Source organism: Sebastes fasciatus, chromosome 4 (assembly GCF_043250625.1).
Source record: "Sebastes fasciatus isolate fSebFas1 chromosome 4, fSebFas1.pri, whole genome shotgun sequence".
In the NCBI taxonomy this organism is placed as follows: Eukaryota; Metazoa; Chordata; class Actinopteri; order Perciformes; family Sebastidae; genus Sebastes; species Sebastes fasciatus.
The window spans coordinates 4,368,197-4,388,826 of record NC_133798.1 but is presented as its reverse complement, the minus strand read 5'-3'; the positions used below and the strand labels follow the sequence as shown (position 1 = coordinate 4,388,826).

The 20,630-nt window shown below is 43.1% G+C and overlaps 2 protein-coding genes and 1 pseudogene across 2 annotated transcripts; 1 reads left to right on the top strand and 2 right to left on the bottom strand.

Moving 5' to 3' along the window:
* Window positions 1-397: 397 nt before the first annotated feature.
* LOC141766848 (uncharacterized) lies at window positions 398-1,194 on the top strand (annotated as a pseudogene).
* A 3,875-nt stretch (window positions 1,195-5,069) lies between these two features.
* On the bottom strand, window positions 5,070-6,965 carry LOC141766847 (uncharacterized). Its single transcript, XM_074634027.1, has 5 exons — window positions 6,682-6,965; window positions 6,303-6,396; window positions 6,089-6,176; window positions 5,551-5,931; window positions 5,070-5,078 (listed from the first exon to the last, which is right to left on the bottom strand). Exons 1-5 carry the CDS (start codon window positions 6,776-6,778, stop codon window positions 5,070-5,072), a joined length of 669 nt encoding a protein of 222 aa, XP_074490128.1. The 5' UTR covers window positions 6,779-6,965.
* Window positions 6,966-19,220: 12,255 nt separating this feature from the next.
* Window positions 19,221-20,427, bottom strand: LOC141767045 (muellerian-inhibiting factor-like). Its single transcript, XM_074634297.1, has 2 exons — window positions 20,037-20,427; window positions 19,221-19,918 (listed from the first exon to the last, which is right to left on the bottom strand). Exons 1-2 carry the CDS (start codon window positions 20,287-20,289, stop codon window positions 19,512-19,514), a joined length of 660 nt encoding a protein of 219 aa, XP_074490398.1. The 5' UTR covers window positions 20,290-20,427; the 3' UTR covers window positions 19,221-19,511.
* Window positions 20,428-20,630: the final 203 nt, after the last annotated feature.

Sequence of the window (20,630 nt, the reverse complement as noted above, 5' to 3'; positions counted from 1 at the left end):
GTCGGCAGACCCACTCTATCCCTCTCTCGCTGCCGCTAACCCAGGCGCCAAGTGCCTCTTTTTCAATGGTGGAGTAAACCCGTTGATGCTGATTGAATTTCTTTGAGAAATACGAGACCGGATGCTCCACACCATCATGAAGGAGAACAGCGCCAGTTCCCGCATCACTCGCATCAACAGATAGTTTGAAAGAACGGTCGAATACAGGCGCAGCAGGTACAAGGGCCCTTTTCTTCCCTCCCTCAATCAGCGCACATTCTCAGGTGCGCTCCTCCTGAAAGAAACAAGTAGGTCAGAAGGGAGGGGAGACAGAGAAACAAAACCACGCCCACAACCGTGTGCCCTGTGGCACATTAAGGCCCACACGTAACAGACCTGCAGGGCAATTGAGATTCAGATGACAGCAACTCACATCCCGAGGCCAAACAAGGACATGTGGAAAGCCATTGCCTCAAAGTTCTGGTCCAAGTGGGACTTCCCAAACTGCAAAGATGCCATTGATGAAAACATGTGACCATAGTAGCACCTAAAAAAAAAAAATCAGGAAGCCAGTTCTTCAACTACAAGAAGACATTATCCATTGTTTTTCTTGCACTGGTGGATGCTGACTACCGCTTCACTTTTGTCCAGGTGGGGGACAAGCGAAGGAATGTCAAGCGATGGTGGTGTTGACTTGAACTCTGCAATCAGAAGAGGGATGGAGGCCAAACATTTTAGTTGTGCCTGCAGACAGTCCTCTACCAGGGTGTCAGGTGTACAGGGTCCGATGCCATTCGCCACGGTGGGTGATGCTGCATTCCCACTCAAGACCTACCTGATGAGGCCATTTCCTGGGACCAACATCCCAAGATGGAGGCAGAATTTTAATCAGACTTTCCTGGGCTAGGATGGTGGTTGAGTGTGCCTTCGGCATCCTGTCAGCTAGATGGAGGGTGCTCCACACGAAGATCAACATGAAGCCAGGAAATGTTGGCTCTGTGGTCATGGCGACGTGCATCCTGCATAACTACCTGATAACCCCATCCCAAAACCAAAGGTGGCTGGATGACGCCGAAGACACATGGGACGCACTTCCACAAGCTCCAAACATGGTTGGAAACCGCGGAAGCAGAGATGCATATGATGTACGTGAGAAACTGAGCACATTTTTCATCTCCCCTGAGGGCAGTTTCCTGGCAGGACAGAATGGTGTAGGGCTCCTAAACCCTAACTAACTACTCACACAAGAGTAGTGATTAAAGTCAAGTCACCAAGACTGTTTTAGTGTTGAAATGACAACATTGCAGAGTCATTAATAAATCACACAGTTAAACTTGTTATGAAGGCTTGAACTAAAAACTTGAATGTAATCACTGTTTCCATTTTTCTAATAGATTTAAAGACATGTTGAAATGGGATTAATAACAAATATTTTCATATAACAGCCACCATTTAAAATATTGTCGTGTTCCATCCTCCTTTAACATTTAGTGAAGGAGCTTTGCTTTGGCATGGAAGGGGACTTGTTGTTGGAGGGGATAGTGACAAACTCTCAGGTGTGTGGGGGATGGTAACAGAAGGAGGGAGAGGAGAAATGGACCCTTTTACACAGACTACCATGACGGTAAAAAACAACAACTTCAATCTTAAAAGTCACTCTTGTACAACGCTCAAAGCTGGCTATAGTCAGAAATAACTATGTATAGCCTACATACGATATGTAGTGTCATCCATCCTTGATGATTAGCCGCTGTGAAGAGTTGTACCCAAGAAGAAGCCATGTGGTGAGTGAGAGAGAGAGAGAGAGAGAGAGAGAGAGAGAGAGAGAGAGAGAGAGAGAGAGAGAGAGAGAGAGAGAGAGAACCCAAACACAGAGTGACCAGGCAGAAAGAAAAATGTAAATAAAAGTGAGCTTTAATAATGAAGCTGAGGTCTCCAAACAAAAACCAACAGGCAACAAAAACCAAGAATGCAGGTAGGGGAAACAATGTACAAAGGAACAAAACACCAAAAAACTAAAGTCTTAACCAACACAAGGAACACAGGCAGGATAGCAGGGTTAGCATAGGAGATGAAGCACACAAGGCAGAATAAGGAAGGAGCGATGACGGACTGACAAAGACACAGGCTGTTTTCGAAACCGGATACTGCATACTGCATACTGCATACTGCATACTGCGCATACTGCATACTGCGCATCCTCAGTAGTATGCAGTATGGAACGTAAATCGGTTTATTTTGTAGTACGCGAGGCCGAGTTTCGCGGGCTTCCGGTTTTGGAAAGCGGAAGCCCGCGAGCACGAAGAATAGAAAACCTCCACCCCCTACTGCCAAGAAAGAAAGATCGAAAGAAAGAAAGGTTAGCTATAAATAGAATATTGAATAGAATATAGATAGATTTAGATAGATATAAACAGATTTAGATAGAATATAGATAGATATAAACAATTTAGATAGAATATTGAATAGAATATAGATAGAATATTAAATAGATATAGATAGAATATTAAATAGATATTGTTGTAGATAGAATATTAAAATGTCATATGTTATTGTTGTTAATGACAATAATGTGGCACGAAGGCGACGAAGGAGGGACGCCACCAGGAGAAGTATGTTGGCCATTATCTGCCAATATGAATCCCATGTAAGTACATATCAAGCTTTCTTTAAGGGTTAAGATAAGATATTCCTTTTAGTCCCACAGTGGGGAAATTTGCAAATTAGCTACGGTTAGGTAAAGGACTTGGGCTCTTAACCTAACATAGGTACTATTCAGATAAGTCAATAAATAATATTCTCTGACAAACATGTTTATTAGAAAACTGTTTATTCTTTAAAACAAGTGAACTCTGTGGGAAAAAATTAACTGTTATAGTAGAGAATCGAAAAATCATTATATTCATTTTATTTACATTTTTATATAACTATATATAGACAGATTTTCAGTACACACAAACAATAAAAACTTAGAATTGTCTAAAAATATCATCTTCTCCTCCTACTCTACTCCTACAGGGTGCGCTTCGAGGGCAGTATTTACGGTTGAATGCCCACACCCCTGTAGTCCGCCTCTACCTGGGAGAGGGAGATTTAAAAAAAGACTTTCGGCTTTCAAGGCAGACCATAAATGCCTTGGTGGAGTGTCTGGGGTACGCCAAGGACCATGGCTGGGGGAAAGACCTGGAGGTTGGCCTTTATTTATATTGGCTGGCCAGTGCCACTTCGTATCGTGTGGTGTCCGAGGCCTTTGACGTCCCCATCACCACGGTCCATGATGTTGTCCATCGGGTCGCGGGCAGCATCATGGCCATCTTTAAAAAGGTGGTCCATTTCCCTGCCGCAGATGAGCTGGAGGGGATCGGGGAAGGCTTTGCCCAGCTGGCTGGCTCCCATGCCTTCCGTAGAGTGGCCGGCAGCATTGATGGGACCCACATAAGAATTAAGCCACCTGCAGCAAATAAGGAAGACTACCTGAATAGGTACCTTGCATACAAATTGCCACTTCACACAAAGATATAATGGCCTGCTTTAATCTCATATCAATGTCAACTGTCAAGTGACTACATTTTTCTAGTTTTTTAAATTTTTAACAGGAAGCTTTTCCACTCCATCCAGCTGCAGGTGATCTGTGACCACAAAGGTCACTTCCTAAATACTTTCACAGGTATGGATTGGAATGAGCATTGTATCAACAGGTTGATACAATATTGCTTTGAGTCTTAAGATTTCAATAGTATTTTTAAGTGAAACTGTGACCCCCAGATTACATTTAATTGGGATTTGTGGTTACTTTTCATTGTTAATTGTATTGTTACTTCCAAAGATATTTCCTAATCATAAGTAAAAGTGTTTATGTATCAGGCATTTTTTACACAATATATTCTTCAATGTGTCTTTAGAGGTCTTTTTTAAAAGCCGTTACCCCTTTCCTTTTTTTCACAATGACCGGTTACAGGACTACCTGGTTCGGTCCATGATGCTCGGGTCCTGCGTTGGAGCTCCATTTATGTAGAGGAGCTCTACCCGCCTCCTGGCTGGTGCCTCATTGGAGATGGAGGATATCCATGCCTGGCGGCACCCATCAGCCTCATGACCCCATACAGGGAGCCGGTGCGGGGCCCAGTCCAGGGGCGGTATAACCGGCATCATTCCAAGGCCAGATGTGTGGTGGAGAGGGCTATCGGAATGATGAAGACCCGGTGGCGCAGCATCTTCCTCAAGGCTCTTGAGGTAAAGGAGAACATAAGATATGTGTAAATGTAAGTCGATACACTGGCTGACTGCTGAGCAGCAGGTCAGGAAAAATAAAAAAAAATAATTTCAGTTTAATTGACATTATAGTTACATACAACCTCTCTTTTCCTGTAGGTGAAGTCCACATTTGTGCCAGAGGTGGTGTCCACGTGTGCCTTCCTCCACAACCTCTCAATGACAAATGGGGATTTGGTGGAGCCAGATGTGGATGAGGAGGAGGAGGAGGGGGCTGTCCATGGTGAGGACGAGGTGGAGGACCAGCCAAACCAGCGTGAGGACCACATATTGCCGGGCGAACATTTGAGGAGCAGACTGGCAGCAGAGGTTTCTGCTCCTGGTGCTGCCATCCCTGCACTGCAGGAGCATGACTACTGAATGCAGCAGTAACAAACATACATATTTATTTTGTACATATTTCCTGCAATAATTGTTCTTGTTCTTATTAGTAGTTAGTAATTTTAGTAAGTTTAGTATCATTGTGGTTGCTGTACATCCCTCCCCACCCCCCCACCCCTCTCTCTCCCCCCGTCTCTCTCTCTCTCTCTCTCTCTCTCCCTCCTTTATGCAATAAATCAGATATATGTCACATTTAACCTTTTGTTGTATTCATTCACGATAAGGACAATTTAAGATTATACACTAAATTAGAAGTCCTTGAAGCATGGCTGTATACTCTATTTCTATTGTACCAGTACTTGTTTTACAATTTTATAACACACGGGTGAAGTTATTGCAATGCTGGACTAGTTGACTGGTTGTCTTGGTATGATATGAAAAGCATTATGTATGTTGTCTCAAATTCATAATTTCTATGATGGCTATGATGATGTGGCTCATCCTCCCTCATTGTGATACAAAATACACCATCATTATTAGCATTATTAATGTTAAATTGTAATATTAATGTTTTCGGGGATAACATTAATATACAATATACAATACAATACAATATAATTACTTGTCAAAATTATAAGTAAAATAGATGTATGAATGTAGATAGAATGAATGAATAGATGTATGTGAATAAAGTAGATGATTTTTATGTGACACTAGAACAAACAACATTATCACTGTAAATGAAAGAGCGGATACCAAAATCCATCTATATATTTATTTATTTTTGAACATTGTCTCAACAAGGGAGAGCAAATCTCTCTGTCTCCTCTCCTCCCTTTCTGCATTTTCATTCTCTCTCTTCACCAACCACTCTCTCCATTCTCTCTCTCTCTTCTCCTCTCTGTCCAGCCGCTCTTTCTCCCTTTTCTCTTCTCTCTCCAGCTGCTCCCTGTCCTTCCTCTCCTCTCTCTCCAGTGCCTCTCTCTCCTTCCTCTCCTCTCTCTCCAGTGCCTCTCTCTCCTTCCTCTCCTCTCTCTCCAGTGCCTCTCTCTCCCTTCTCTCCTCTTTCTCCAGACACATCTTCTCTCTTTCTTCATCCCTTTCAGTGACCTGCTTCAAAATCTGGACCCACTCTGGCTCCCTCCTTCTCTTTGAGGGGGTTTCTCCCTGTGTCTGGGGTTCCCTGGGTGAGGGAGGAGAGACCACCACCACATCCTGGCTGGATGAGTCGATGGTCACCGGGGGCGTAATGCTTGGCCTCCGGCCCATCGCCTCATCCATCAGTGAGTACCACTTCCAGGATGCGGCAGTGGCCTCTCCTCCCTCTGTGCTTATGCCTGTTTTAGGGGCCTTCAATTCCTGTACAACACACACACACACACACACGCATTCAAGGCATGACAACTGCATATGTTGCTCTCATGGATTGTGTAGCTCACAGCAGAAAAACAATGCCATTTTAGGAGGTCAAACAGAACTTATGAGGTTAAATGGTCAATTTAGGATACAAACTTACCTTGTACTTTTGTTTCAGGTTTTCCCACTTCCTTTTAACTTTGGTGGGCTCTATTTTGCCCACCAAAGACTGCACCCTGACAAACTCTCTGTCAAAAAACAGCAATTAAAAGGTAGATGTTTACGTGAAAATACAACAATTTAAATATCTAACGGTCGCTACCTACAAGGCAAGCAAAGTTATCTATTAAAAAGCTAATAATCACTTGACTTACTCAAATCCTTTTAGGGCAGCATTCCGCCGCCCACTGAAGAGGGCTTCGTTTGAAGTCCGCCAAAGAATAAGGGCCTCCGTGTCCTGCTCTGTCCCTATTAACAAAAATATCAGTACGATAGATTTAAGATATGTATGTTGTGTTGTTTTCTTATTGACAGCTCGCTAAGATTAACGTTGCTGTCTCCGTGATATTAAACTTTGTAGGTTTAACTTAAAAGTTACGGCTTTGCTATGGGTAAAGTTAACGTTTGTAGGACAGATTACGTTCGTTACAGATAGACAGTAGCACTTATGAATTGCTGTCCTTACATTAAATTAGAAAAATAATATGCTATTTTTACATTTATATTATATTAAAAATAATATGCTATTTTTACATTTATATTCCTCCCTGTCCACCGCTGTCACCGGGATGTTGACGTCCGTCATTTCCGCCATTAAAAAATTTTCCAAAAAGTGACCGTCGCAGCGCATTGCATTGTGGGATACAGTAGGCGAGGTAGACTGGTCTGATGCATACTGGAGAATTTTTCCAAATCAGTACGTCATCCGGGTATTTCTGGCATACTGGAGATTTTGCTTTTGTTCGCATACTGCATACTACATACTACATTTTGGCCAAATCAGTACGTACTACTAGTATAGTATGCGGTTTCGAAAACAGCCACAGGCTTAAATACACAAGGAGGGCAAGATGATTACACACAGGTGGAACTAATCAGGGCGGGGCAGACAATCACAAAAAGGCGGGAAAACAAACAAAGGCAGGAAGTAAAACCAGACAAGACACAGGAGGAGTGAATTTCAAAATAAAACGGGAAACAAACTATGACAAAAACCCAGGACCATGACAGGGAATAAAACTAGACATGACACAACAGGTGAATTTCAAATAAAACAGGAAACACTACAATGCTGACAATATAACAAAAAACCCAAATCCAAGAAACCCAAATCACTACTACAGAACAAAGGAGGAACATAAGATCTAAACAGAAAGGAAAAAGTCATATGTCCTCTGGCACAGCGCCAGACCGTGACACCCAGTCTATTCTGTTTATAGCATATGTGGGGTTTCTGCTATGACTACAGTGTTTACCAAATCAAAAGCCTGTACTATATTAATTTATGGAAACCTGCAAATAGGCCTAACGGCAGACGGGGCATGAGGAAGAGGGCTCCAGAAATCCACACGAAGGTAAGGTGAATTGAATTGTGTTCCAGGGCGGAAGGGAGAATGGCGTCGGAGAGTGAGCAGGCAGGTAAGTAGCAGAGGGAATGGAGCGGAGGCAGCTGGCAGGTAGGCAGACCTGAACAGAGAAGAGCAGCGTTAAACAGGATCCAAAAAGCAAGCAAAGTCAAGGCTAAAAAGGGTACACGAGGTACAGTAAGTAGGCTTGAAGACGTTAAACAACCACGGAGGGTGACGGAACGATATGGCGACATCTGGGAGGAAAACCGGAGATGATATACGGCAGGGTTGTAGATTGATAGGCTGATTGGAATCAGGTGCACCAGCAGCAACTGCTCCGGAGGAGGAGAGGAGAGACCACGCCCACCTGTCCACAGACGTACAGGAGACAGACAGACAAGGAAAACACACTGGAGACAAAAGGGCGGGGGGCAAACAAAAGGAAACACTGGGGAAAACTAGGCTGGGAGGTGATATCATAACAGAGACCTTGTCTTAAGCATCTCACCACTTAGTGAGGTCACATGCAGTTTCTGAGTGAAGTTTCAAGAATGAAGGAATAACTTCATTATTATTTTCATCCTTCGGTAATCTTCGTCTTCCGGTCGCCACGCTTCACATGGGTAGGAGGTGTGCGAGAGGAGCGCCTCCCTCTCCTGCTACCAGCACCGACCAGGGGCCTCATTTATAAAAACAGTGCGTAGAATCCACACTAAATGTTGCCGTATGTACAAATGAGGAAATGTACGTATTGCAAAAACATATTCTGATTTATAAAACCCTGCGTACGCCAGTCAGTGCGCAATTTCCTTTTATAAATTACAAATCAACTGTTATAAACTGGCAAGAGTAGACCCAAAATGCAGCGAACACAGCGACGGGCGAAAACCAAGATGGCTACAACAAAATGCCAAACTCGAGGCTACTTCACTACGTCTGCTTCTTTCAGTCTATCTATGAAACGTTGAAGTATTCATTCAATGTAGGGGGGTGGGTGTTGAAGAATAAAAGACGGACTCCCCCCGCCTCATCCTCGCCATTCCCCTTATCTTTTCTCCCCATCTCGCCGAAAGCCCCATGTGACACTCAGAATGATGACACCTCCTCTCCTCTTTTCTCCTCTCAGATCCTGAGGTCAGACTGACAGCACCCTCACTTCTTTTCGCCTCTCTTTCTCTTTCATTTACACTTCCCTATTCTCTTTCCTCATCCCTTCCACTGTTTTCCTTTATTGTTTATTGCTTTTTTGCTCTCTCATACACAGACAAGCACGCACGCACGCACGCACGCACACACACACACACACACCACACACACACACACACACACACACAGTTCTTTCCTGAGCAAATTGGCCAACCTGCCCTGACAGAGGCTCATTTCCCAGAGGTCACCTCTCCTCTCTCTGTTGTCTAGCTAACAGCACGGAGACTTGCACGCACACACATACGGAAAAAAGCTGGCATTGCCCTACAAATCTCATTTTCTGAGGGCTGAATCCTCTCATGCACTTGTCCAAACAGCTAGAGCCTGTTCTGTAGGTAGGAAGAGAGAGAGAGAGAGAGAGAGAAGGGGGGAGTGGAGAGGAGAGAAGAAGAGACAAAGACAGAAATAAACAGAAGAGAATGACGGGAGAGAGGAAAACAGCAGCCAGTTAGTGCAAACGCTCCACAAGAGCTGAAGAAACAGAAAAACGCTACAAGTCAACAAAACAACAAAAACTCCTAGAATATAAAAGTGCCGTCAGTGAATAGTGCTGCAGGCCATTTGGGAGAATGCGGCTGATTATCAGGACAAGTTTGGCAGTAACAGGAAGGGAAGATATGTAGTATTGTTTTCATTCACACTGAGGCCAGTTGTCTGTTCAAGAAATAATTCATTTGTTGCATTAATTTGAGTCTTAATGAAATTAAGACTCAAATTAATGCAACAGTTAGCTTGTTGTAGCAGGCCTTAAGAACTGGGTGCAGAAGTCTGTCGCCCATACCGGGATCCAGTCCAGGTGTACAGTATGTCTGACTGCTGCACACCACTGTAGTCCTGCCTAGGGGGAGGGTTGGGGCTGCCTGGGGCGCGTGGCAGCGGCGGGAGTCGGACCCTCCGCTCGGGGCTCGCTGCTCGGGCCTCGCCGTCAGCTGTCCGGGCTGGACCCACAGAGGAGCTACGGAGACGTGCGGCGGCCCGACGTGCTGCTCTGGATCATGGTGTGGGCAACGGACCGTTAACACACAGGCTTCTAGTGACACATTACAAACACAAGGTTTATTCCTACCCTGAGGCTGCAGTGATTGTTTTTAGGAAATCTCATAAGCCATTTTTTTACTGCTTAGTTTTTTAATTTACATAAGAAAGTAGAGATAAGTAACCTAGGCAAATAGTGTAGTAATCATAATAATAATATATAACTCTTGTCAAATTTAAGCACAAAGTTCTTTCCAGATTTGTATTAGCTATCCTATCCCTTCAATAAATTCAATTAAAAGATTTACAGAATAAAAATCTAAAAAATCAAACTCCCATGTACGTCACCGCCCGGTTTCTCGGTCCGGTTCGGCCCGAGGGATAAAATGATCACAGAGATCAAATAACATCATGTCAGTCATCAGCAATGTTCCACACAATTTACAATGAATTCCTCGGTTGAGAATATGTACACTCAAAAAAATTATTCAAACCCTTCTCAGAGGTAACACATTTTATTACTATTTGCTTTATTTAACTATATCTATTTAAAAACTATACATATATATTTCACTGATGTAACAAAAAATGTATTAATACTTTAACTTATGACGTTCATGAACACAAAATGAATGTGTTTCATTTGGGACTGCCCACCGTCACGACCTCACTGCAGCGCTCTCACAGTCTCTGCCCTTTTCCCGCCGCTGGCTGCACCGAGACAGTGGAGATCCGTTCATTGGTAAGTATTCGCTTTTTTTAACAGTTTATAATGTGCCTCATTGTTAAATAATGTGCATTTGAATATTAACCAACTGATGTGCAACAGTCATGATAACTTTAAACAAGGCAGAGTTTGCTGTTTTAGCTGGCTAGCCAGCTTCCTGCTAATTCGGGGGTGTGTGTGTGAGACGAGGAGCGGGAGTTATTGAAGAGAGTCACTAATGCATATAGCACTACGGGCTACGTAAGTAATAGCCCAGGCTACTTGCTCAATGTGGGTGCAAACTGAGCTGTATCATTGTTATTTTTTCAAAGTGATATGTGCTAATTCTCTTCAATTCTTCTTTTCAGGATTATATATGTGGAGAATCAAAGAATACAATTTGGAAGTAGCGAACAGGTATTTGTTACTGAAACATTTTAGACACACTCGTGGGCATTTTAGGGGCAGTTATCGCTATCCATGTCCATACACAGGATGCCTGTGCACGTTTAATGCACAGAGTAAGCTATTAAATCACATTTACAAAAGACACGGTAAACAGCAAACTCCAAAGTCGGTAGAGTTATCTACATTCCATTTCAACACATAAATGCACATTTTAGACATAATGAAACGGTTTCACGTGTGTTTCTAGGATGCACATTTAAAGCTAACATTTACAGTACATTCAACACACAAAAACAGGAAACACCACCAACATTCACTTAAAGACTTTAATGCCAAATGTCATAAGTACAAACAGTCAGTTGCATCAGTCAGACAATTCAGCAGAAGGGCTAACGGAGTCTGCGGATACTGATCAAGAATATGAAACACTAAGTTCCGGTGATGCTGCAGAATTACACCTACAGGATTTTATGAGGAGCTTGCATTTTACTGAAGTTGGAAAATATTGTTCACACTCCAATGGCAGTTATTGATGAGGTCCTTTCTGAACTCCAATACGTATTAAATACAGCATATTTGCCTGTCACAAGAGCTACTGTTTCTGATGTATCCCTAGAATTCATGAAGTCCAAGTTGAAGAGTCAGTAGTTGATGAGCTTGCCACTGTTCTATGCAAATTAGGGATGGGTTATGATTTTCGAATATTCGAATAGTCGTTAATTAATAATTAATCGAAAAATGTATGCGACTATCGTCTATATTTAGGCCTATATGTATTCGTAAACGTGTGTGGCACATTCCGTTCTGCCTTCTCTCGCATGAGGGCAGTATAGCGCTGTGTGACGGGCTGGATGCATTCCTCAGACGTGGAAAACAAACACGCAGACTAATTCAGCCGTCGAAAAGTTCTGTGTGGAACTACTTCAACAAAACAAACTAAAATGAGGTAAAGTGCAAACTCTGTCAGGCAACACTATCATCATAGGTCGACAACGACTATGCAGTCATTTGAGAGTGAGGCAACCGGTGGAAGGCACGGACCTGGGCCAAACGAAGCAAGTTTGATGCTAGCAGACGTGTAGAGCCGACAACGGCCCTCATCTCAAAGATGATAGCTAAAGACATACTTCTAATCGGCTTTTGTCGAAGGCGAGGGTTTTCGAAGTTTGATGGCATTTGTTGAGCCCGAGTTCACGGTCCCATCCAGAAAATCCATTACCGCTAAACTCGCGAAACTATATGGTGATAATGCAAGTGAGCTGCTCACCCAGTTAACGAGTGTTGAAAAAGTATCTCTGACCACAGATTCATGTACAGCACTCACAACGGAATCATATGTAATGGTCACCTGCCATTACATACACAACTGGGAAATACAGAGTGCTGTTCTGCAGACCAAAGCCATGCCAGAGCGGCACACTGCTGAAAACTTAAAACCTCGACTTGACTGATGAAATCTGGATCGTTATGGAGGAGCGTTATGTGCTTCAGTCACTGAAATGTGCTACTACTGCGCAATGTGGAGAATCTGGGTTGTCTATATCCATGGTTTACCCGGTTACAGCAACTCTTCTGTCAAAACACCTCAAAGAAACACCGGGAGAGTCATCCAAAGTGTCTCAATTCAAGCGCACCGCGTCCGTTTCACTGGAGCGGCGGCTTGCACCTGCCGAAGTCAGCAGTGCTCACAAGGTTGCATACATCGCATCCTTCCTGGATCCGAGGCACAAACACCTGAGGTTCACAACTACTGAAGTTAAACTGGCTGTGCAGACAAATGTATCCGATCTTCTCTCAAGCAGCTTCGACGGCGTGGAAGAAATAGTTGCAGTTAAATCAGACGAAACTGAGCTGTCGGCCAAAAAAACACGAAAAGATGCTGTCTCCGCCATCGCAGCCCTGTTTGGTGAGGATTACAACGTGGAAACAACGGACAAAGCTACTGAACTTAACCAGTACTGCCATGATAAGTTCCCAGCCTTCCACATCGGTCCCGTGGACTGGTGGAAAACCAACGAAAACAAATATCCCCGAATGGCTAGATTAGCAAGGGCATACTTGTGTGTGCCTGCAACGTCTGTGCCCTCAGAGAGGGTTTTTTTCCACGGCAGGACTTATTGTAAACAGACTGTGCACCTGTCTTCATCGCGACCATGTGGACATGCAAATCTTTCGAAAAATATTCAAATAAAACCCAGCGAAGAACGAATAGTATTTTTGATTGAAATACCCATCCCTGATGCAAATATCATCCATTGGGCATAGCTATTGCAAAGGATGGCCCTCTTGCTTCTGCATATAAACGTACACAGTATTATACCTCTCATTTTGGTGTTATAGAGCCGGTTGAGTACATACTAGATGCTAGGGCTGGGGCGATTCATCGGCGTAATCGATTACGTAAATACGTCAATTTATGTAACGTCCGTCAACGCATCGGATGACGTAATAAAAATGGCTGCGCCCGGTCCAAGCATGGATCCTGATTCCCCAAGAGAACATGACTCGTAAAAAAAGTACATTTGCTAGTGATTATCTTAACTGCATATTATTACAATGATGAAATAAATCCATGTCTAAACCATTTTAACTTTTAACTTTTAAGTTAAGTACTTAACTAAAAGTACTGAATATTATTATTATTATTAGGGCCCGAGCACGAAAGTGCCAGGACCCCAAAGGTGTCCTGGCACGAAAGTGCAAGGAAACCTATTGTTTTTCTAAGGATTATTATTATTTTTCTGCCGGGAGATCGCGTTTTTGGGACCTTTCCCATCCCCAAAAACTCACCATAAGTGGAATATGCGTCAGAAGTGGCGCGAAATTCAATGTTCTGTAGTGACCCGGCTCGGGTGTCTCCAGGGGGCGAGATAGCGCCCCCTAATGTAGGCAGTTTTTCAGAGGAAGTTTCTTCGATCTTCACGAAATTCAAGTATGTCATAACTCACACCCTCATACCTGGATTAAATATTTTTGAGATTTTTTCGGCCAACAGGAAGTCAGCCAACTTGGATTTCCTGCGTGATTTTAAAATTTACGAACATATGTTTGAAGACTTTAGAATGCACAAAAACTCATGAAACTTTACACGAACATCCAAACTCATAATTACTTTGATTTAGTGGTGAAATTTTGCTTGGGCGTGGCATGTTGGCTCTCTAGCGCCCCCTTATGTCTTTTAGATATGGAACATACCTTGAGGTACTCGAAAACTCATGAAACTTGGCAAAATGATGGACACCTGTGAACTTTATGTAAATGTACAGTTATTGGGTTCAGCATGTTTAGCCGGCTCTATAGCGCCCCCTAACGCGTGGAAGGCCGTAGTTTGGTCAAAGTTGATCCTATATTCATGAAATTTGGTAGGTACATCCTGCTCATTATTTCAGACATATTCCTCATCGGGTTTCATTAGCTCCGCCCACCCGGAAGTCGGCCATATTGGATTTTGTGCGTTTTTCATGTATTTTATGCATACTTTTACGAACTCCTCCTAGAGAGTTTATCGGATCCGCGTCAAATTTGGGTGGTATAACCCTCCCACTACTGTGATGCTAAATTGCGAAGGAATTTTTGATCACTCGAACGGTGATATCATACGTCATGTGCGAAGACGCCATTTTGTCACTTTTTAGGTATGAAACTTTGCGATACTCCTCCTAGAGGATACAAGCGATCCATCTCAAAGTTGGGCAGCAGAATCTCAAGACCTTCATGATACTAAATTGCGAAGCTTTTGTTTTTTCGTGAAACGGCGTTCTTGTGGCGGCGCGGCGAATTTTGATGTTTCGCCATGACACAGGATGCTGTTGTAACTTGACTTTACATAGTCCGATCTGCCCCAAATTTCACAAGCTGGATAAGAGTCCCAGCCTGAAGACATATATGTGCCATTTTGAGTGAAAGTCATAGCGCCCCCTACAGGAAACAGGAAATTGTTGTAAATTGACTATACGTTGTCCAATCTTCCCCAAATTTGACATGTTTTATAAGAGTCCAGGCCTGAAGACATATACGTGGTATTTTGAGTGAAAGTCATAGCGCCACCTACTGACAACAGGAAATGGTTGTATACTGCCAGCCACCCTCATAGAAGTGCTTTAAAGGACGCCCCACATGTTCTCACAGTTCATTTCCAGCGCCACATGCTCCAAGCCAAAAATTCACTCTAACTGTTGCGTGCAGTTTCCAACTTTCACGGGAATGCACGACAGCGGGTACCCCGACGTGCGTGTTCCCCAGACGTGCCCATAAGGGCGAGGGCCCGTTCATCGCTGCTTGCAGCTTTAATTAGGACCCGAGCACGGAAGTGCCAGGACCCAACGGCGTCCTGGCACGAATTTTCGTGCGAGGAAACCTATTGTTTTTCTAAGTATTATTATTATTAGGGCCCGAGCACAAATTTTCGTGCGAGGAAACCTATTGTTTTTCTAAAGATTATTAGGGCCCGAGCACGAAAGTGCCAGGACCCCAACGGTGTCAGGCAGTTTTTCAGAGAAAGTTTCTTCGATCTTCATGAAATTCAAGTATGTCATTGCTCACATCCTCATACCTGGATTAAATATTTTGGAGATTTTTTTGGCCAACAGGAAGTCAGCCATGTTGGACTTCCTGCGTGATTTTAAAATTTACGAACACATGTTTGAGAACTTTAGGATGGACAAAAACTCATGAAACTTTACACGCACATCCAAACTAGTAATTACTTTATTTTAGTGGTGAAATTTTGCTTGGGCGTGGCATGTTGGCTCTCTAGCGCCCCCTTATGTCTTTTAGATTTTGAACATACCTTGAGGTACTCGAAAACTCATGAAAGTTGGCAATATGATGGACACCTGTGAACTTTATGTAAATGTACAGGCATTAGGTTCAGTGTGTTTAGCGGGCTCTCTAGCGCCCCCTAACGCGTGGAAGGCCGTAGTTTGGTCAAAATTGTTCCTATATTCATGATATTTTGTATGCATATCCCACTCATTATTTCAAACAAATTCCTCATTGGGTTTTATTAGCTCCGCCCACCCGGAAGTCGGCCATCTTGAAATTTGTGTTTTTCATGTAATTTATGTATTTTATGCATACTGTTACGAACTCCTCCTAGAGATTTATCCCGATCAACTTCAAATTTGGTCAGTACAGTCTTGAGACCTTTATAATGAAAAGTTCCTCAAATCGTGAGTTTTCATGAAACGGTGTTGACGTGGCGTGGCGGAGAATTTACATGATTCGCCATTAAATGACAAACTGTTGTAACTTGACGGTACTTGGTCAAATCTGCCCCCAATTTGACATACTTCATAAGAGTTCAGGCCTGAGGACATCTAAATGGCAATATTGGCTCATAGTTGGGTTTCATTAGCTCCGCCCACCCGGAAGTCGGCCATCTTGAATTCTGTGTTTTTGAGTTATCTATCTGACTGTAAAGAGGAAAGTCTTAGCTTTATGGCAATACCAAGATTATCTTTCTACGCCAAATATTCAATGAGATATGCTCTTTCAAAGTTCGACTGTCATGAAACATTACTTTTGAGAAAAAGGGCATTAAAGATAAGAATTCATTTTCAGCCATTTTTTGCATTGATTAAAACACATTTATTAAGACTCAAGTCTAAATGAACACAATATGTTTTGGTCAAAAGTGACACCCAACATTTCATAATGTAGCCTACACATACCTTCATGCATACATGTGCACATAGTCACGAGCACGTGATGTGCACGTGGCCACGTGCACGCGTATGACCACAAGCAGTACAGTAGATAGGGCTAGAAGTCCATGTAGAAAAGAATCCAAAATGTATGGAATAAAATTTATAAAATATAAAAAAATATACTGTACATATGATATAATATATAGTATATATGTTTATTTCAATATAATAATAATTATATGAAGAATACATAATTAAAAATATTAAATATGGAGCCATGTGCACACAGGTACATGCACAAACTTACAAGTCCATATCCAAACAATAAAAAACCATACTAGAAAATGGATAGCATATGAACAAATATTATGTACATATTATGTATGTACAATATTATATAAAATAATACATAATAGAAATATAGATATAATAGAAAGACTATGAAATGTGTTGCCTGTACTCATTCTGCTGGCTTCTCCTGGAGCTCACTATATCCTTTGACAGGGTCATATGGAAGCTGATCTTCTCAAGGAGATCCAGATGTTTCTCATCTACAAAATGACATAAAGTGAAAAGCATAAAGTGAAAAATCAAGTCATCTCAAAGATTTTAGGCTGGCTAAATCATGTTGAATCATTGTTGAATGAGGCCTGATCATTATCATATCAATACAGCCCTATATTCAGAAACATAGCCTATTCACCATGTGATATCAGATTAATATACAACATATCATTTTACTATATGTTGAGCTATTTCTTTTGCTATTTAAAATGATATCCTCACCTTTTGTGGTCAGGGACAGACAGGGTTGCTGTGAGAGATCACAGCAACCCTGTCTGTCCCTGTCCCTGTCTCCTAGAAATGACATTTGTATATTGTTTTCATAAAACCTGGTGTGGTGAGGAGGTAACAGCTGCCTGGATTATGTTCAGATACAACGCTTCTTTCAATGAATTAAACACTTCACAACATTTCCCTTTTAATAATAATAGTTTCTAGGAGACAGACACCTCAGAGACACCCATGAGACACACAGACACCTCAGAGACACACAGACACCTGAGAGACACACATGAGACAGACAGACACCTCAGAGACACACATGAGACACACAGACACCTCAGAGACACACATGAGACACACAGACACCTCAGAGACACACATGAGACACACAGACACCTCAGAGACACACAGACACCTGAGAGACACACATGAGACAGACAGACACCTGAGAGACACACATGAGAGAGACAGACACCTTAGAGACACACATGAGACAGACAGACACCTCAGAGACACTCATGAGACACACAGGCACCTGAGAGAAACACCTGAGACAGACAGACACCTCAGAGACACTCATGAGACACACAGGCACCTGAGAGAAACACCTGAGACAGACAGACACCTCAGACACTCATGAGACAGACAGACAGACAGACACCTGAGAGACACACCTGAGACAGACAGACAGACAGACACCTGAGAGACACACCTGAGACAGACAGACACCTCAGAGACACACATGAGACAGACAGACACCTATAGACTACACACACTGACACACACATTAGTAGCTGCTATTAATGCTTCTTAGCCTGCTCTATAGTGATTTAAAAGTCTTTAAAACAAACAGATAAAATAAGGATAGTGTAGTTTAACTATAAGAACTTACCATCAGTCATTTCTTTCATCTGGTCGCGTCTTCTCTCCATCTCCTCCGGTGTAGAGAGCGGCGCTGTTTTACAGTGTGCAGCTACACTGGTACTCCCGGCCGGGCGATCTCAGTCTCTATAACACTGTCCTGATTTAATAACTATAATCAGAGACATTTCGTGCCATCATCGGCTCAGCCATGAGTGGAATATCTTCCTCCTCACCTTCCTCCAACTCACTTTCTCCGTCCTGATCAGCGGATTGAGAGCTAGCCTAGCCTCTAGCGTTAGCAGGGCGTCCGACCCGACTCAGCGCACCCGGTGCGGTGAAATAATCTGAATTTAAGTCGGTCCAGTTGTCGTCAGATGTAGCACCTCTAACAGGAATTTAATTTAAAAATTGAGCAATGTTTTCCTCACGTGAATTCATCTTGTCAAGCCCGTTATCTCCTCTGTCAACCAGCTCTATTGAGCCGAGTCAATACAGCAGACTTCCGGTAAAAACTTTATGACAACGTTATGTTTAAGAGCTTCAAAACTAGACTCATCATTTGAATTTTACATCGATTCTTACTTTGTATTAAAGCTGAGACTTTATTTATTCAGAAACGCATAAAAAAACAAAACAACCCAGAACACACTTTTTCATAAAAAAACGTGTTTTTACAAGAATGCGCTGCCGCGACTTACGACTCATTTTGATAGAGCGGGTCACATTTATGTATTTTATGCATACTTTTACGAACTTCTCCTACAGATTTATCCCGATCAACTTCAAACTTGGTCAGTACAGTCTTGAGACCTTCATGATGAAAAGTTCCTCAAATCGTGCGTTTTCATGAAACGGTGTTGACGTGGCGTGGCGGCGAATTTACATGATTCGCCATTAAATGACAAACTGTTGTAACTCGACGGTACTTGGTCAAATCTGCCCCCAAATGGACCTACTTCATAATAGTCCAGGCCTGAAGACATATACGTGCCACGACAGCGGGTACCCCGACGTGCGTGTTCCCCAGACGTGCCCGCAGGGGCGAGGGCCCGTTCATCGCTGCTCGCAGCTTTCTGAATAAAGAACACAAACAGTATTCAATATACTTTGCATTTAATAAAATAATGTTACATTTATTAATCCATTTTTGTCGTTGTATTGTAGAGAACAGGACCTTTTAGTATCACTAATTTAGAAATGTCATTAACCACCACATTGTAACACAATCTTATAATCAGTCATCAAGTTATTAACAATTTTAGAACAATATTTCAATGATAACTGGAATTTGTAACACTTATTTTGGAATACGTTTTTAACACCTAACGTGTTTGACACTTAAAAGTGTCAAATACGCTATGGTCAGTTAAATATGTAAAAACATCTTTTGTGTCACAACTACACGCTAGGAAGAAAACAGCTTTAGCGGCATCCGCACTGCCTCGCCACCACGTTTGGTTTAATGGAGAGGTAAGTCCCGTGTTCGTTCAAGTCCACCACCTCCAGGGCTTCGTAGGCCACAGGCACGCAACATGGCGCCCGCTCGTCCACGCTCTCGCTCTCAATGTGGGAGTTGAGCAGGACGGTGTGGATGTTGGCGTTAGTCATTGGGAAAGCACAAGAGCCGTGGCAGTTGTTAATGTTGACAGTGTTTGGGAGCCCGAGGCGTTTTTCTAGGGACACGGTGAGGCTCTTCAGCCCACATATGTTGCCCCTTAATGAGGTGATGGGGCCAGATCTGGTGGCCCGCAGTCCTCTCTGCACCTCATACACGCGGGCCACCGTCTGCAGGGCCTTCAGCAGAAGAAACGCACGGTACTGGCTCTCTCCTGTTCTAGAGGTAACACAAGTATCAGTTAAAAAGTGGGAATAGAAATCTAAATTGATGTCAGATGGGCTGATTTATAATGCGAACAACTGCTGGAGGAGTTTCCTTGTACACATCACCTGCTGCCGGTCCCGTCTTCGGAAACGCACTGAGTTCTTTGAGCCTTCCCAGCCTCTCCGTGGCTCTGTGACCCACCTCCTCCTCCCGTATTACCTCCATTATCTGCATCCCAGTCTGCTCCATCCTCTGCTTGAGCTCCTCCAGCAGTGTAGGAGACAAAGCCAGTTCTCCACGATGCACCTGAAACATGGAGAACTGGCTAGGGAAGGAGAAGATGGTGGGGGAAGAGGAGTTGATGAGTCCTGCCAGCATGGTGTCGCTGGAGGATAAGCCTAGTGTGAGGGGAGGAAGGGACGGTGAGGAGTCCAGCTGGAGTCGAGGGGACTCGGGGCGGTCCTGAGGCAGGACATCACCCAGGAACCGCTTCAGCTCACAGAGGAAGGAGCTCTGTGTAGAGGCAGGGGGTGGACCTGAAGTGTGTGTATGTCTGAGAAAGAGAGTAAATAAAATGCTGCTGAACAACACAATAGTGTCAAGCTCCCGAGGAAGGTTGTTTCTGCGTTCTCTAATAATACTTAGAAAAACAATAGGTTACATTGTAGTTAATGGAAAGCCCGGTGAGACTTTGGATTCTGAAATGTGTTCTTTTTTTT

Excerpts from the sequence above, each read along its gene's own strand:
- LOC141766847 (XM_074634027.1), bottom strand. The coding sequence starts at position 6,778 with ATGCGCTGCGACGGTCACTTTTTGGAAAATTTTTTAATGGCGGAAATG. Across the intron at positions 6,177-6,302 it reads GCTGCCCTAAAAGGATTTGA|AGAGTTTGTCAGGGTGCAGT; the intron begins GTAAGTCAAGTG and ends GTTTTTTGACAG. Across the intron at positions 5,932-6,088 it reads ACCTGAAACAAAAGTACAAG|GAATTGAAGGCCCCTAAAAC; the intron begins GTAAGTTTGTAT and ends TGTGTTGTACAG.
- LOC141767045 (XM_074634297.1), bottom strand. The coding sequence starts at position 20,289 with ATGCTGGCAGGACTCATCAACTCCTCTTCCCCCACCATCTTCTCCTTC. Across the intron at positions 19,919-20,036 it reads GAAGACGGGACCGGCAGCAG|GAGAGAGCCAGTACCGTGCG; the intron begins GTGATGTGTACA and ends CCTCTAGAACAG.